Source organism: Ciona intestinalis, chromosome 8, assembly GCF_000224145.3.
Source record: "Ciona intestinalis chromosome 8, KH, whole genome shotgun sequence".
Lineage (NCBI taxonomy): Eukaryota > Metazoa > Chordata > Ascidiacea > Phlebobranchia > Cionidae > Ciona > Ciona intestinalis.
Window position 1 is genome coordinate 5,639,129 of NC_020173.2, and position 18,592 is coordinate 5,657,720.

General features: G+C 36.0%; 3 protein-coding genes and 1 long non-coding RNA gene across 6 annotated transcripts in view; 2 read left to right on the forward strand and 2 right to left on the reverse strand.

Annotated features, from left to right (window-relative positions):
* The window catches only part of aer61 (glycosyltransferase aer61), a gene marked incomplete at its 5' end in the record, with an annotated part of 4,765 nt that extends 1,492 nt beyond the window's left edge, over positions 1 to 3,273 (forward strand). Inside the window, 7 exon segments of the mRNA NM_001032669.1 lie at positions 270 to 361; positions 631 to 789; positions 1,020 to 1,239; positions 1,546 to 1,707; positions 1,962 to 2,189; positions 2,402 to 2,541; positions 2,761 to 3,273. Of these exon segments, the coding sequence (NP_001027841.1) occupies positions 270 to 361; positions 631 to 789; positions 1,020 to 1,239; positions 1,546 to 1,707; positions 1,962 to 2,189; positions 2,402 to 2,541; positions 2,761 to 3,007 (1,248 nt within the window).
* LOC113474469 overlaps positions 1 to 7,324 on the reverse strand; it is a 9,720-nt gene extending 2,396 nt beyond the window's left edge. Inside the window, exons 1-2 of the long non-coding RNA XR_003396125.1 lie at positions 7,041 to 7,324; positions 583 to 726 (exon numbers count right to left, since the gene is read on the reverse strand). This is a non-coding gene — a long non-coding RNA (uncharacterized LOC113474469). The remainder of the gene's footprint in view (positions 1 to 582; positions 727 to 7,040) is intronic.
* On the forward strand, positions 4,019 to 10,778 carry aer61b (glycosyltransferase aer61b). 2 transcript variants are annotated; one of them, NM_001032668.1, is given in 12 exon segments: positions 4,259 to 4,393; positions 4,866 to 4,979; positions 5,335 to 5,438; positions 6,051 to 6,233; positions 6,508 to 6,709; positions 7,031 to 7,195; positions 8,395 to 8,469; positions 8,805 to 8,948; positions 9,414 to 9,553; positions 9,764 to 10,150; positions 10,220 to 10,482; positions 10,529 to 10,577. In NM_001032668.1, coding segments are annotated over 10 exon segments (1,497 nt in total). In that variant the 3' UTR covers positions 9,999 to 10,150; positions 10,220 to 10,482; positions 10,529 to 10,577.
* LOC100177895 (haloacid dehalogenase-like hydrolase domain-containing 5) lies at positions 10,621 to 17,184 on the reverse strand. 2 transcript variants are annotated; one of them, XM_002129908.5, is made up of 9 exons: positions 16,956 to 17,151; positions 16,268 to 16,468; positions 15,747 to 15,950; positions 15,277 to 15,491; positions 14,099 to 14,287; positions 13,365 to 13,440; positions 12,952 to 13,062; positions 11,789 to 11,881; positions 10,621 to 11,297 (listed from the first exon to the last, which is right to left on the reverse strand). In XM_002129908.5, the coding sequence occupies exons 1-9, from the start codon at positions 17,049 to 17,051 to the stop codon at positions 11,148 to 11,150; spliced, it is 1,335 nt and encodes a 444-aa protein (XP_002129944.1). In that variant the 5' UTR covers positions 17,052 to 17,151; the 3' UTR covers positions 10,621 to 11,147. The 2 variants fall into 2 exon arrangements, with proteins under 2 accessions (XP_002129944.1, XP_009859389.1); XM_009861087.3 differs by lacking the exon at positions 12,952 to 13,062 and having other exon boundaries at positions 16,956 to 17,184.
* Positions 17,185 to 18,592: the final 1,408 nt, after the last annotated feature.

The following is an 18,592-nucleotide window of genomic DNA, read 5'->3' on the forward strand; positions in this document are numbered from 1 at the left end:
ATGTCGTTAAGTGTCTTGCCCAATGACACATACGCCCACAATGGTAGCAGCGTCGAGCCTTGAACCGATTACCTATTGGTTACAGGCAGGCGCGCTAACCACTATGCCACGGCGCCGGACTCTTGAAACTTTGCGTTTAAAAACCACTTCTGTCACATAATATTTTCAAAGATAGGATTTTTTATCCATAGGATTTTTTAGGTTTACTAAAAACGACCGTAAATAAAAAAAAACGAATTCTTTGCCTTTTATAACAAGTTTCACTTCAGGCTGACTTCGGTTATTTAAGAGACCAACTCAACGAACTGGACGAGACGAAAGTATGCGATTCCCCGAACGAATCCTCGCTACATTGTACCAAGTACGTCGTGTGCTTATATACGCCATGGAGATGTATCTAATACCATGACGTCATAGGTCGCGTAACTTAATCAGAAATACATTTTAGTTTAAAAATCTTATAAAAGGCCAGTTTTAGCTCATCTTGTTTATAAAACGTCAATTTTATTCCAACGTTTGATTCGGTAAGAATTTATCAGTGTTTTTTTTGTAAATTTAGGGTTATAACACTATTAGTCCGACCTTGTTTCGTCATCATGACGTAATATTAACACGATGACGTCATCATAGGTTCGGATCGATGTGTAAGGCACGTAAGTTGTATCTTGATCTGAGGGACGTCAACGACGGCCAGTCAGTTGTGGGGGAAGGTGGGATCGGTGGGTTCTGTAAGTTGGATGCAAATATGAGGTCAAAGGTCACCGAGGTCAAAAGGTCACTTAGCACGTGGTATGTATTGGTTATACGTGAATTAGGGGAAGTTGAAAGTGTAATGGTATACACATACAGTTTGTCGTATAGTAGAGTGGGGGAAGACGGGACACCTTTAGAAAAAAAATCGTTTTTATAACACTTATTCTACGAATCGGTACATTGATTGCCGTTGACGCCACAAACTGGTATACTGTTTATAACACCTGGTGACGTAATTTAAACTTTATGACGTCATTTTGCTTCAGGGGGGAACAACTACAACATTACACTCAGTTGAACTTTAACCCCTGGTCAAACACAAGCAAATATTGTGACGTCATAGTTGATAAACCAATGCTATTCGTCCAACTTGACTTTGGGGGAAACATGTACCATCATTTCTGCGACTTCTTCAACATTTATTTAACGCAAATGGCGAATAATTCGTGGTTCGGGACCGATGTACAAATCGTCAGATGGGACCTGGTAAGTACGCACATAAAAGATTGAGCAAGTTTTCTCATGAATGTCATATTTAAATAACTCGTTAATGGCCACTGTGTATGATTTGTAAAATGTTATAAACGTTATTGGGTGCAACTGCAGCCACGCTTTTTAACTGACACTCTTTTTCACACTTTTTATAGTGTGTTTTTTCTGGTGTGTTTTAAAAACTATTGTTTTACTGGTATTCAACTTATTCCCTGCTTCTTCTCGATACTTAAATAACATGGTCTTCGCTATCGTTTTCGAAGATCGTTGGGATTCATTCATTAAAGCTCTTCTTTGTAGTCCTACAGGTACGGTGAGGTGTTTCGTGAGTCTTGGGACGCATTCACGAATCGTGATCATGTTTCACTTCGTGAGTATATGGGAAAAAGAGTCTGTATCGCGGACGCCATGTTTAGTTTCCTGCCCAGAACCATACTTGGACTCTTCTATAATACACCAGTGGTAAGTATGAATGGATGTAACTTGATTTATCCTCGCGTGACCGGAAAACCGTATTCTCACGACTCTGATAGGCCGTTGTTAATTGTTTAAAACACGATCAGGATATTTCGATATTATGTGCTAAAAGTGTCCCATCTCCCCCCACCTTACTATATTATATACTGGTATTTTCGATATTATGTGCTAAAGGTGTACCGTGTTTTCCCATAGTAATACATATATACCGGTTACGCATGTGCCCCTTTTCCCCACAGGAGGTAAACTGCAGAGGTTCGTCCTTATTTAAAGCGTTCTCGGAGCATTTCCTTCATAGAATGGGTATAACCAGTCACCCACCAACGAGTTTGCCGAATCAACCGAACAAAATACGAGTCACTCTGTTAGAACGAGGATCGAACCCGAGATACAAAATTTATAGACGAATTTTAAACGTTGACGAACTGGGGAATGCAATTAGGAAAATACCCGGTTTGGAAGTAAATGTAAGTACTGCACTGACCTAGACTCGAACCCGCGACCCATGGGGCGACATACTCGTCACATGGGTAAACTCGAGCGAATGCGTGAATAACAGAGTGCGTAATACATTTAACTTTTACACACTTTGACGCGTATGTTCCCCCTGATAACCCAGTCCTGGTCTGGATTCGAACCCAGGACCTCTGCACCAACTAACACACGCTTCTATCCACAGGTAGTTGAATACCACTACGAAAAAATGTCGTTTAAAGATCAATTATCGATGACACACAACAGCGATATAATGATCGGAATGCATGGAGCTGGTTTAACTCACTTTTTGTTCTTACCACCGTGGGCTGTCGCTTTTGAACTGTAAGTTTATGAAATAAATTATTCACTACAATTTGAATAGGTGGTCGTGTTCGGTTTGTTTTAAAATAAATCCGCAAATTTAGCAACTTCACACTAAGGGAGCTTTTAATAAGAAACCATCGAAATTAAACCCCAACCAACAAAAACGCATTTTCTGTGATTTTTAAAAGAATTTTGTATCGACTTCAAAATGATATACTTAAAAATATATTTTTACAGATACAACTGTGGCGACATACGATGCTACCGCGATTTACCGCGATTGCGCGGCGTTCGTTATATCACGTGGGAGGATGACTCGAAACTTGAAGCTTTCGACCAAAACGAGCATCCTCATTATGGCAACCAACCTAAATTCTGGAATTATAAATTCGACGTTCCAGAATTCGTTCGTCTCGTTTTAAAAGCGCGATCGTGGGTGCTCGAGCATGACCGTTTTTCTCACTTACGTCACGATGAGCTGTAATGACGTCACGTTTAGGTATAATGACGTCACGTTTTGTTATTATCACGTCACGTTACCCATTGTGAAGACGGAATATTTTAGATATTTGTTGTAATAATGGAATGCCCCGGTTTGATGACGTCACAATCTAAGAAACATGTAGTCGGTGCAGTAGAACTATTTATTATGATGTCATAAAGACATCGATGTTATAATAGTTGAATATTTTCATAGAAATTTTATATCGCGAGTATTTTTATAGCAAAATATATTTTCAGGTTTCTATATATGATTTGTGATGTTTCTTATGTAGTGTATCTATAACATAATCGTGCAAGTTCCCATATAGTAGGGTGGGAGAAAACGGAAGACCTTTCATTCTATTTTGTCGTCCCATTTGGTAGTAAACAAAGAACATTCAAGGAATTATAAAATCGTATCCTTACAACCCCGATAGACCGTTTAGTCTGATTGTGCATGTGTTAAGCAGCTGCGTAGTACTGCGAAAATATTTTTGATTTGCTCTTTTAAGTGACCTTACTGCGTAGCTCACCTCTGTTTAAAAAGTAGGACATTCAACGTTCGTTTGGACATAGCCTATACATATGTATAGGGTATGTATAGGCTATGGTTTGGATTAGCAGTATATAGTAGGGTGGGGAAAGATGGGACACTTAGTCAGACGAGACTTTTACAGTGCTTAAGTGTCCCATCTTCCCTTATTGTACTACACACGACTCAATATGCTATGTACAGCATTTAAACTGCCCGCTAATGAAACCAAATTTAACTTATTTATGCGATCTTTTACGACCCTTTATGGCTAGAAGGTGAAACAACGAACCTAACCTGTTCCATTGAAAATTCAAACACTCAGTATTGTGAAGGCTTAAATAAAACCAAACTTGGGTACAGAAAAAAAGGCGTGGGCACAGAACATTACTGAAGCGTATCAATAAAACCAAACCTATTTAAAGGTGTGTGTAGGCACAGAACATAACTGAAGCGTATCGTGGAGAAGAACCAAGCAGAAGTGCTTGGTTCTTAAAAAATCGCAATATTTAGACGAAAAACAGCATTCAGCATTAATAAAATGCTATGCCGTGGGGTCCGTAAATGCGGCGACTATGACGTCGCAGACGCGGAGACAATGGATGACAAGACTCATTGTTTTGCCATCCGTTTCCCGACTTGGTCTATACTCTAGTCTAGTCTATACCGACGTGGTCGTTGGTCTATACTAACTTTGGTTTATAGATTGCCAGCAGCAGCATGCTTGCACGGCATGTTATCTTAATAGTGTGCAGTGTGTCAGTAGTAAGATGTTATAACAGTTTACCATGGGAGCATATAAACATAGCGGAACACCAGAGGCCGTGTCTACAGCATAAGTTTAACCAAACGAAGGTAAAATATTAACTGGCGGTGGTATCTGTTGTAATCAGTTAAGCGTAAACGCGTGTGTGGGTGAGACTGTCATGCCTGAGGTTCGAGGCATACGATATGTTTAGACGTCGATACAGACAGTATACTGCTTTCTTGAGCCATTTTTGAAAACCGAGTGAGAGATTTGAATAAATGTAACTTATCTTCGTTGGCGGGAGAGTAACACTCGTTGTAACACGGGTGTTCTGTTTATACACCTCGTGTCAGCTTACAAGTTACCACGTGTATGTAACTTATTTATTTTCGCATGGCGGGGTAACGACAGTCGTTATAACACAGGTGTTCTGTTCCATATACATCAATTGCCCGCTTGTTTTTCATCTGTTCATTCATCCACTTATTCAACATATACTGGGATTAAATAAAGCTTCCCACGTACAAGGTTCGAGGCCTATTTGAATGTTTAACTTCCTTCTATTTCTACAACCCACAGAAAGACAAACCGAAATGTTGGGGATACGAAGCCGGATGTGACGAACTATCAAGATACGAACCACGGTGGCCACGTGACTGTGAGACTCACGAATTATGGAGATTCTGGGAACAGGTACGTCATAAACGATGACAATCCAGTGGTCTAATGGGTTGTTCTAATTGTCAGCCATGCATAAAAACTAGAATGTGTGGTAACTCATAAGCGAGCACGAGGTGTATGAAACAAAACACCCGTGTTATAATGACTGTCTTTGCCCCGTCATGTTAGGGTTAATATTTTACATTTATTCATTAACTTTATTATAACTAAGGCGGTTGTAAAACGCCATGTTACGGCTTTAACAGCACATTTTAACCGACGTTCTTGCTCGCGCTTTTTAACAATAGCGAGTTTAACAACTATCGTTTTGATCTTCGCTATCATGTTCAAAAAGATAAATATAACAGACGTAATTATTACGCAACAGGGCGACTTTGGATACGTCAGAAATCGTTTAAATGAGTTGGAGCAATTACAAATCTGTAAACCACGAAAAAACGACGTCACAAAGTCGTCTATGAATTGCACAGGGTAGGTAACGGTTGGTTGGTTTCATAGAATGGGTATACTATAATGACGTAACAGGCTAACAGCCAATGACGTAACAACGTTGGGAAAATTAATCATCATTAATTAAGCTGTTTCAGGGCATAATGTAAACTACTATTTTGAATCCTGTGGTGTAAAAACGTTAACTCATTCCAACGTTTCGACTGCCATTTGGCAAAACTCTAGTAAAGACTTCTGAGTTGCAATATTTTACGAATCATGTAATACAGAAAACGCCACTTTAATTCCAAAGGTTTCGTCCACCATTTGGCAAGACTTTATAACTCTGATTAGGTATTGCCGCATGGTAGACAAATCGTTAAAATAAAATTAACGTTCTATATACCAGAAGAGAAAAAATACCATCTTAACCATCAATCTGCTAGGTGTAGCGACCACACTTATATTCTTTCAATTAAAGTAAATATGTTTTTAACGGTGAGCGTGTGTTAACAACTGTTGTTTTGTCGCTATATATCCTGTCTTTCGTTTAAATATTTATAAATCTTCGCTACCGTAATCGAGGAGATAAATATAGCTATTATTATTATTATATTATAATGCTCGTTTATCATACACCGGATTTCTCCGCAGACGGTTACAGTTTTGCCAAGCACGTGACATTTTTCTCGACCTACGTCATCCGCGCTCGACAAAATGGCCACGTCATCCTGATGACGTATTAATGGCCGACGAGGTGGGGGGCAACTGTGACGTAGACAAGGAAGCATTGTCGCGTCAATATACCCAGGGTTTGAATGGTGGACTTCGAGCATGGTGGGTGTAAAGTTATAAGAACAACTAATGACTATACCTTATGCGTGTAACACATACACCACTATATAGTAGGGTAGGGGAGATGGGACACCTTTAGCACTTATTATCCAAATATCCTAATCATATTTTAAACAGTTAACAACGGTCTATGGGAGTCGTGAGAATACTGTTTTTATAATTCTTTGAATTTTCTTTGTTTACTGCCAAATGAGACGATAAAATAAAATGATAAGGTGTCCCATCTTCCACCACCCTATTATATATACGTTATCAGGTACTCGGAGTTACGTCATTTCACTGACGTCACGGACCCACAATGCGACTTGTTCATCGACAAACCAGTTGTTTTCATGAAACTAGACCAAGGAAACAACATGTACCACAAATTCTGTGGTTTCTTTAATCTATATATTTCAATGCACGTAAATGGTTCGCTCGATTTTAACGACGACTTCATGATTATAAATTGGGATTGGGTGAGATATTGCTGTGTTCTACTATTTGCGTTTCTAGTTTGAAAACTAGTATTAATACTAATACGTTTACGACGCTATATGCAATTGTCGAGTATGGATAAATAACAGACATTGTACTGCACCGTCGGATAAACGAGAAACAGTCTACCGCTTCAGTACCATTTCTACTAAAAATCTTTACACGAGACACAGCATTTGAAAGAAAATATAAAAAATCTGGGTTTAAAACGTCTTGCAACCACCGTAAAGAATTTTCAGCAAAATTAAAATTAATATCGACCTTCTAGCCCCGGCTTTACACAAGACATTAATACTCCACAGTCAAACGTACCTTACAACAATTACTTCGAGGCATCTTGGTCAGCATTCAGTAAGCATCAAGTTGGTCATATAAGGGATTGGTTCGGCAAACGAGTTTGTTTCAAATCAGCTGTGTTTTCATTCCTACCAAGAATGTTGCTCGGACTTTTCTATAATGCTATGTTGGTAAGCTGTTTGATTACTACATCGAGTCACAGAGTAACTGTGATAAAAAAAACAAACAAAGGTAACATAGTAGAAGAAAGACGTGGTACCTTTAGCACATAATATCTAAATATCCTGATTGTGTTTAAAACAATTAACAACGGTCTATGGGAGTCGTGAGGATACGGTTTTACAATTCTTTGAATGTTCTTTGATTACTACCAAATGGGACGAGAAAATGGAATAAAAATGTGTCCCATCTTCCCCAAACCTCGAATCTGACCCTGATCTGGTGCTCATAGAGTAATACGATAAAAAGGGTATAGCCTAAATTAGGCTGTCTAATGTATTTCCGACGTTTCGTCTGCCATCATTGCCTTTACTTATTTACGTTAACGTTACTCATGGTAGCAAAAGTAACAAAATAAAAAGTATAAAACTAAAACGTATCTAAGTACACGGATAATAAGCCGCCTTTATAAACACCCTACATCACCCTTGTATGCTTTCTACACATACCAGCAACTCTGAATGCCTCACTAGCAATACTACCTAGTATTGCATCTTATACTAAATCCACCGATTCAAGACACAATCGTTGATTATTTTGCAAGCGCGTCAACGCTGATTGCACAAGGCGCTTCTGTGACGTCACAAGGAATCGTGTTCAGAGATTGTTACGTAGTGCCCGGTATTGCGAAATTGATAAAACTAGACTTTCCGTAAGAAGAACAACCAATTAAGATTTGTTTGTACATTGGAAAAATCCGTCTATTTTACGAATAGGATCCTAAGAATAAATGAATCAAACTTACTTATCCTCGCGTGTTGAAGAACGACCGACGTAATAACACTGGAATTATATATTAAACGCCTATGTCATGCGCAAGTGCGCAACCGCCCACAAAGGTAGCGTCGGTGAGCCTTGAACTCTGTATTCTCATGCTAGAGACATACGCTGTTACCATTGTACCACGGCGCCCGATACACGCTTTTACGCCTGTATTCAACTAATATATTACTGTGGGGGAGGTGTGACACTTTTGGCACCTAATATACAAATATCCCGATCGTGTTTTAAACTATTAACAACGGTATATCGAAGTCGAGAGGATACGGTTTTATAATTCTTTGAATTTTATTTTGTTTACTATCAAATGGGACGAGAAACAGATTAAAAAGATGTCCCATCTTACCCCACCTTCTATATACTACCACAGGGTGAAAACTGCTCTGGATCGGGAATGATGAAATCTTTTTCTCAATTCTTTCTGCATAGAATGAACGTGACACAGGTATTTTAAAGGCTGGGTTTGAACCCAGTGCCCCTGGTTCTGCAACCCTCACCTAGATTTGAACTTAGGATCCTTGGAGCATCTACTCTGACCTAGATTCAAACCTAGGACTTCTGGTTCTCCAACTCTGATCTAGATTTAATTTAGAGTGCCTGGTTCTTTAACCATAGCGTAGATTCGAAATCAAAATCCCTGGTTTTTAAACCATGGCCTAGATTCGAACCTAGGCTTCCTGGTTCTTTAACTTCTAAACTTAGGGTGCCTTGTTCTTCTACCCTGGCCTAGAATCGAATCCAAAACCGCTGTCTTTTATTTGTTTTACCCTAACATTACAGAAAGGGCCAATCCCTGGAAAAATCCGAGTTACATTTCTTCAAAGATCAACAAAGCCCGACTACTTGGGTAAAGTGTATCGACAGATCGTGAATGAGAAAGATTTATTCAAAGTCCTGAATAATATTCCTGGTTTTCAAGTCAAGGTTTTTGTTTGATGTCTCTGCTATAACTCGACAGTGAGCATGAGGTGTATGAATACACCATGTGTGTCTGGTGTATAAGAAGACACCCACATAATAACTCGACAGTGAGCATGAGGTTTATAAATACACCATGTGTGTTTGGTGTACAAGAAGGCACCCATGTTATAACTCGACAGTAGGCATGAGGTGTATGAATACACCATGTGTGTCTGGTGTATAAGAATACATCCATGTTATAACTTGATAGTAAGCATGAGGTTTATAAATACACCATGTGTGTCTGGTGTATAAGAAGACACCCATGTTATAACTTAACAGTAAGCATGAGGTGTATGAATACACTATGTAGCGTACGCCTGGAGTATAAAAAGAAATCCATGTTATAAAATTAACTTTTCTTTTCTGTATAAATGTGGCCATTGGGTAGGATTTATGTCACCAATTAACACATGCTTATAACCACAGGTAGTTGAATACCACCAAGACACAATGTCGTTCAAAGATCAAATATCGATGTCACACAACAGCGATATAATGATTGGAATGCATGGAGCTGGTTTAACTCACTTTTTGTTCTTGCCACCGTGGGCTGTCGCTTTTGAACTGTAAGTTTAATAAGATGCGTATTTGTGTTATATGAAGACCAGCTTGGTACTTGTAACACTCACTCTTGTCTTATCTAACACTGAGGATGTTTAAAGTTGATAAAGTGCCACTACTGGTGTTATGTAAGACCATAGAGAAAAATTGTGCTAATTATTAATTAATACAGGTGTCACCACAGTGAGCCTTGAATTCAGACCTTTCTTTTTCAGTTATAACTGCCAAGCTAAATGTTATCGTGACCTGGCACGGCTTCGTGGTGTGCGACACATGACTTGGAGCCGCGACGACAAGTTGACAACCCACAATGCGAGAGAGAGAGAACGAGATCCAGAAAATCGAAGATACTGGAATTTCTCATTTGATCTGGAAGAGTTTCGGAGACTTGTCCTCGAAGCGAGGGATTATGTGTTACAGGAATTGGGACGAGTGCACACGGAGCTGTAATACTAATTTTAAGCTGAAAACCGCGGTCAGTGCTTCATGTGCTGAAAAATTATATTTGAGTTGTTCTGTTACACAAAATGATCCATTTTGAGATATAAAATGGATGTTTTCTGACACACAGTGGGACTCGATACACCTTATGCTTACTGTCGATAATAACATGAGTGTCTTCTTGTACATCAGATACACATGGTGTATTCATACACTCATGCTCACTGTTAAGTTATAACATGAGTGTCTTCTTATACACTAGACACACATGATGTATTCATACAGCTCATGCTCACTGACAAGTTATAACATGAGTGTCTTCTTATACACCAGATACATATGGTGTATTCATACGCTCACTGTCTACTTATAATCTGGATGTCTCTATACACCTCATGCTTACTGTCAAGTTATAACATAGGTGTTTTCTTATATCAGACACCAGACACACATGATTTCTCTATATACCTTATGCTTACTGTCAAGTTATAACATGGATGTTTTTCTTATATACCTTATGCTAACTGGAAAGTTATAACAATGTTATCTCCCTCCCATGCCAGATAATGCTATTGTGCCCATCTTTAAATATAAAATAAATGTTACACATATGTGACGTTACCACAAAGAGTAAAAGAAGATAAAATTTTAATCCACCAACGTATTATAACTACTGCTATCACAATAAGAAGAAAGATACTGCCAGAAATAAAAGCAAACATTTTAAGCTTCATAGAAGCAGTATTCTAAATTTTCTAGGAACGCAATAAACAAATTTAATTTTGAATACAAGAAAAGCAGATTGTGTATATATTAATATTGAAAGAATTAAAAACTATCAGAGAACAGAAAACATAAAAACACACCGCGCATACATTAGAATGGCAGTTAGGATACTGAACATATATTGCAAGTTTTTAAAACCTTCGTATTTATGGTTTCTCGAACATTCAACATGAACTGTTTTTTACAAGGTGAACATTTTTTAAAAAATTCCAATAAAACTGGAATATTGATTAATTGTGAAAATATACAGGTAACGGATTTTGTGATACAGGGCATGAGACGTAATGAATTACAAATGCGTGAATTACAAAAAGTTATATCAACAACATTGATTATTTAGCTCCGTTCCAGTAACATATACAGCCACAGTTGTTAGGTTTCTAGGTCAAAGTTCTCGAGTTCAGTGATTTTATTTACAGCCTCATCAGCATCATGTGTGATAAAAGTTGGGACGCATAAACTGACGTCAAACTCCATATCTCGTGGTCCATGGAACACAGGGGGTATCTGGTACTTACTGCCCTGTGGTGGAGAGGTTTATTTATTAAGTGATGAGCTTAAGTTGGTTGGAGAATATATGTTCTATATATATATATTATTATACAGTATTAAGTTATATAATACTACAGAATATAAGTTAAGGCATGCTTGCTCTATGGTGGAATTTATTGCTTTAGAAACAACCTATTCTCTACATAAAAAATAATTACCCGCAAAGTAACATACATGGTAACTGGTAAGCTAGCACTAGACGTATCAAATAGAACACTCTTGTTATAATGACTGTCTTTACCCGCCACGAGAGGATAAAGTAAGTTACATTCATAACTATTTTCTTAAATATATTTGCAATGTTTTAACACATTTCCAATAAAAAGTTAGAAATAAAAATATTGTAAAGTTTAACATTAAAGTAAACCAGTATTACCCACCCCTAGTTAAACACCCATAATACACTTACCCGAAAAGCTAACCATTAAAACCCATGAATAAAACAGCCATAATACCCTTACCCCTGGTTCTGGAGAGTAAACCCCTGTACAAACAAGAACGGAGTGACACGATTCGACTTCGCGGATGAACGGAGACGGTTTGGGGGGAATCACCTAAACGAAGAACATAATGTTAATAATATTAATTTTAATAGGAAATGCAATTTTACTGCAAACAGTTTTAGGTAAAAAAATAATATTTAGGAAAATACGTGACTAGCTTTCATTCTCAATCATACCATTCTATGTGGGTCCTTTTCGAGGACCTAGGATTTAGTTCCGATTTGGCCCATTACCCCATTAAGCATTAAACTCATACTTGCTTGGTATCATTTAGTATTGAACAGATGTAATTTGGGGTTTGGGGGTGAGATTGAGATTAATTACCAATATAATCAGCTTCATAAATATATAGTTGAATGAATGTAATTTGGTCTATCGTCCAATGGCCAAAACTGTCAGTCGTTATAAAAGAGCCCACAGGTGTTCTGTTTCATACACCTCGTGCCTGCTTACAAGTTACTACGTATGTAACTTTGTGGGTAATTATTTAATTAAATGTTCAGAATAGCAATGGTTCAGTGTCCCATCTTAATATATATTGTGTTTTAACTATTATGTTATAAGGCATAGATTAAAGTTATGTAAGAAGACACCTACTTTACTACCCCATGCAAAAGTAACAACATAAAATACATTTAATATTACGTTAAACTAATAAATCAGTTTCTAAATAAATAATCCATACAAAAAAATACAAAACATGATTGAATCACAAAAGGTATAGTCCGGAGCATTTTAACTAAAAAATAAATTGGGATATCTGTATTTAAATATTTCTATAAAAAATGCAAAATTTTGCTGGATCTAAAAAGATAAGATGAATTATAAACCAGTAGCTAGTCAGTAACATCAAGAATCATGCAAAAATAAAAATACGATATAGTAGTGTGGGGGAAGATGGGACACCTTTAGCACATAATATTCAAATATCTTAATCAAGTTTTAAACGATCAACAACAGTCTATGGAAGTCGTAGGGATACGGTTTTATAATTCTTTGAAAGTTTTTTGTTTACTACTAAATGGGACAAGAAATAGAATGAAAAGGTGTTTCATCTTGCCCCTACCCTACTGTACCACTGTACGATGTACATTTAAAAAAAAGTTATATTTTTTAAATACATTTGAGTTTGGATCAGTGGCGCTTGTCGTTATATTCCGTATATTGGCGTGGAGTTGACGCCACGGCTGCTGCGACGTCGCCGGGGTCGCGGAACTTTGTTCAATAGATATCTGACAACATGCAATGATTAATCACTTGCCATGCTAATGTTACAACCCCATTAGTCAATATTATCCAGTGTTGCAAGATTTATTTCACAGTGTTGCCAGACATATTTCCCACACGAAAAAAATATTTTTAAGAAACCCCAATGTAATAGAAAGTACTTCCAGTGGTGCCAGATATATTTTTTGCAATATATTTAAGAGGGAACACTGCCCACTATGATTCAAAGAACATAAACAATAGATATCTTGCAAACTTAACATGATGTCACAAAACATATTATTACATCATATTCATGCATTGTTACCTGTTTCACTTCTTGCTCTTGCTTAAGTCGCTTATTAAAAAGATTTGCTCCGTAAATATCTGCCATCGGATTGTCGCTATGATGAATATAACATTGATTATAAATTAATAACTGAAATAAACACAGCTTTACACAGGTGTTTTGTTTTATTCATTTTTTGCCTACTTAAGTGTTACCACGTATGTTACTTTGTGGATACTTAAGTGTTACCACGTATGTTACTTTGTGGATGATTGTTTTTTCTGTATGACAAATTGGCCAACCCATTAGTAACCACCAAACACTAGGTTAAATAAATATTGGTTTTTGAATTTTCATGGTAAGGTTGTATGATGTCATACATTAGTATTGTGACTCATCTATATATAGTAATCTACATTATGATGATTCATTGTTACAAAAATAGGTCGCTGACATTATGACATGAAAATATTGCGTAGTGGTAGCTTGATAAGTTGGAGGTTAAAACAGCTGATATGTCGCTCAAATACAAAAAGTGGTGCAACCAATTAAAGGTTATTGTTTTGTTGGCACTGTGTAAAACTAGCTGTCAAAAACACTGAAGTGTTGGTTAAATACGACTTAACTTATATTTTTCTGCTACTACCTTAACACTATAATGACAACAAAATCCTATTTAATAAAAACTAACCTAAATCCTAGGACCAATGACATAGCATGTAGTAAGACCTCACATATATAGTAGAAGAGAATAACAAAACATACAAACTTACCCAATGGCATATAGATTCTTAATTGGAGCAGTGAACCCCATCTTCCCCGCTATTCTCTTGATAAGTTGTTCAGCGTATATGTACGTCACCTCGCTAGGTTTTCCCATCAAAGCAGAATACGTCAAGGGTCGTCCAACCAACTTTTCGTAAACGCTCTCAAGACAATGAAGGAAAGTACCGTGCCCGAATCTGTAATAATAAGCATTGTTGCAAAACGAAAAACTGTTGTTCGTTACATGCAAAAAAAGATAATAAAAATATTTAAAAAATTCTGTATATATATATATATATATACATATATATATTTATATATATACTTTTAGGGGCAATGGGCCATTCCTGACCTAAATCCTAAGACCATGGCATGCCACACTGCAGGACCTCACACACATGGAACAAAATAATGAAAACTTTGGTTTTTAATAAAACATTCATGTGAGTGACTTGAATGACCAACTGAAACAAACCAGCATAAATTATTCATAACAAATCAATATGATATGTTTAATGCATTACTAAGCAACTTTGTAAATGAAAGCCAAAATACCAGCACTGTAGTGCAGATTAAAGCCACAGAAAACATTACCAAGGACCCTGTGACCCTACGTGACCTTTTTTTGCATGACTTGCATAACTTTCTCGGTAAAAATAACACAAAAGGTTAACTCATGCGCGTATTGACATCATATCCTGTCCCATACAACGTATTTTCCATGCACTGTTTGTGTCAAAACATCACCTATACACAGATTATACTGAAAACTGAGCACTGGCCTTATGTCACATACTTTTACCACGACTAAAAACTCATATTTTTTAAAACGATTTGTTACAGTACAGTTAAGTCTGTGGCTTGAAAAAAAAACGATTTGTGGTTTGACTGAAAATGATTGGCTAGTTGCCGTAAGCCCGTAACCACCTATGTAACTTTGTGGGTGTTTATTTTTTATGTATTTTTGTATGTTTTTTTTGTTTTTATGTTGATTATAACTACCAATTTACGGCTAATTATAAATACTAATAGTCTTTCACTAGATCCACTGGCATAAAAAAAGCTATCTTCCGCTAAAAGATTATTTACATTATAGCTGGTAGCCGAAGTAACACATTATAAATACAAATAAATGGCTGCTTATAGTCACCATAAACAACAGCGAAACTTGACCGATTCTAAATACCTTGGCATGTGGCTGTCAGACATCCATAAGAGGTCCATGTTGCAAGCCAACACTGGTAGTTGTTCATCATCATTATCCAAGGCTGGCCCATCGAGTTTGCCATGAGTTAATAAAACGTCGATGATGATTTGAAGATTGGTTTCCCACCTTACTGGTTCCCCGAATAAAATAACGGCGTCGATTTTCGGGAATGGATCAGACCTTGAAGATGGGGACTGTTGGGTGAAGAAACTGGTTAGAACAGTGGTTATATATGTTTTAAACCATTAACAATGATCCATGGGAATCGTGAGGATACGAATTCATATTTCTTTTAATGTTCTTTGTTTACTACCGAATCAATGGGACAAGAAAATAGAATGAATGTGTGTCCCATCTTCCCCACCCTACTCTGTTTATGTTAAATGAAAGCCACTGTCGTTTTTCTATCCCTAAAAAAAAAAATCTATCCCTAAAAAAAGTATATTCACCAGTTTAGGCCTTCGTTGATGGTCTACCATATCAAGATTAGGAAAAGCGTTTCTTATTTGGTCAATTGTGACATAATTTGTAAAGCCGATCTTTTTTGCGATGTCATCAACAGGTCCTTGTCCAGACAACAAGACACATTTGTCGTGATATTCCGGAAACATCCTTAATGGGCTGTGTGACATCATCACTTGCTCAGATGTAATCTAAAAAAATTTTTTTAAAGGATTTGATTTTATAATTACATATATAATAAGAATTTGTTTAATTATCTCTTCGAATACAGTAACAAAGACTAAGAAATATTGAAAAACAAGATATAGTGACAAAACAACAGTTGTTAAAACCCACATAGTTGAAAATATATTCATATTTAGTGAAAATTAAAATTAAAATTTTACAGTCAGTTTAATAAATCTCTTCTGTTTTGTTTTTAAAATTTATATTTTGTTAGTTTATTGAACTTATAATGTGCCATGCAGTAACAGCATATAAAATCATACAGAATAGATAAGTCAATCACCTCTACTCCCATAGCATTGGATAGTTGTTCAGCTTTGGTTCTAGCCAATGCATTACCGGCATTAGTTACAAACACAGTGGGGACTTTGAATTTTCCATCAGGTCGTGTAAGATTCCTGAACGCTTTTTGAGCAGCTGGTATCGGCTTTTTGCCGCGGATTAAAACACCATCAATGTCAAACAGTAAACCAAAACCAGGATCCTGTGACAGAGTGACAATTTAAAAATCAATACAGAAAAATCAATAGTAATCTACTGTAAGGATCTGGTGCACTGAAAAGTTAATTGTAATAAATTTTGTGAATCTGACCCTGATCTGGTGCTCCTAGAATTAAATGATTCTTGTGTAAAGAAATACACTAAGTATCTGATGCTACAATACACCAAAAATAAAGTCCAGCAAATTGTATATTATAGGAGATATTTTTTTTTGCAAATTGACATTGTCAGTCTCTTATTAAATAGAACTAAACTACTGTGCCCTACCATAGGCGTAAAACCTGGGGTTGCAGGGTGGGCAGGCTAACCCTGGAATTTTCTGCACTACATTAATAATTAAATATAACAACCAATGATTCCAATAACATTAAACAGGTTTATGCATCTTGATATATTGCAACACCACAAAAGACAGGATAAAGCGACAAAACAACAGTTGTTAAAACTCAATTACAATAAAAAAAATTTACCTGTTGTTTAGTAGAATAAAACTTGGAAGCAGCAACTTGTGCTATTTTATGTTTTCCAGCTCTTAAAATATTCGTGCAAATTGATTGGACTGCCATGATAATTGCCTATTATGATGTCACAAAGTTGATTATTGATGTAATAATGATATGTTCATCCTAGTTATGTTGAGGTATAGTTCTTTGTGTAAAACACATTATAAAAGTACCCTGGAACAAAAAGAATAATAAAAAAATATAATAATAATATGTATATAATAATAACTTATTTGTCTTATCAATTACGGTAGCAGAGATTCAGAAATATTTGAAACAAAAAGACAGGATATATCGACAAAAGCAGTTGTTAAAAAAAAATTAATTATATACATTATCCGATAATTTGTTCATTTTAATATAAACAATATTTATAGTTAATTGATACATTTTTCTCTTCTTACATTTTCATTTCAAACTAGAATGAATTCTAATACACACAAATAATATGCTTGCTTTAATATTATAATAAAACTAATGATTAAATCCTAGCTACCCTGTGACTAACGTGACTATACAATGTACATAGCAACCAATATATACACTCTATATACATAACATCGAGATGCTAAAGCCTTTTTCAAGGTTAACTGCTGCAAATACTTTAATCCTGTTGTATTTATAATAACATGTCTGTTAGGTGTCTTATGTATCCACAGTTTAAATCTAAATCAAGGTTAAATTAAAAAAAATCAAATTTATATATCTATGTCAGCTAAGGTATAATTTTTTTTAAATATTTTTAATTTAAATGAAATTTTTAGCAGATCATATACCAGAAAAGGCGATAAAAATATTATTTTTTAATATTTATAATACATTTGAATCCAAATAAGTTTAATTACAATACATATTCAATTTTATTAGTTTTTTTTATATTAACTAATAGGTAACTTTTAAAAGTCGAAAAATCTTACATAAATACGCATATAAACAAACACAAATTTCAAACACGCTGAACTAGCTTTAATATTAGTACACGAATGTATATTCAGTTAACTGACTAGATAACCAGAATGTAGATTTAACTCTATACCAAACAAAAGTTACGTAATAATCGATGTTAAATCACGTCACAGGCAGTCGCGAGCGGTTCGACAATGACTCGCGTGTGAGTGGTTGATTTTTGACAATGCTTCATGCTCGGCCGGTTTTGTGACCTTAGTTAACCTCAAAAAGCAGACGCCTCTAAATCAGCTGTAGCCAATGAGAATGAAGATAGACGTGGGAGGGGGCGTTGACATTCTGACTAATAAAATAAATTTTTGACTTCGTGTTCGGTTTTGATTGATTTACAATATGTTGTGGTATATCTCAATAAAACGAGCAGCTGCCTAAAAACTGACACTTTTACTTGATTTTAAACCGGTTTAATTGACTTTAAACTAGTTAACTTGATATTAAACTGGTTTACTTGATTTAAAACTGACTTTACTTGATTTTAAACTGACAATTCAACTTATTTTTATACACAAAACAGGCAATTTTATTCGAAAGGCTTCACTTTCTTCATAACTTAACAACTACATTTAAAGTTGGGTTCCACAAAATTATTGGCTTCTATTATATTCTATTTTAAAACGCGGGCGATAGGATTTTATCAC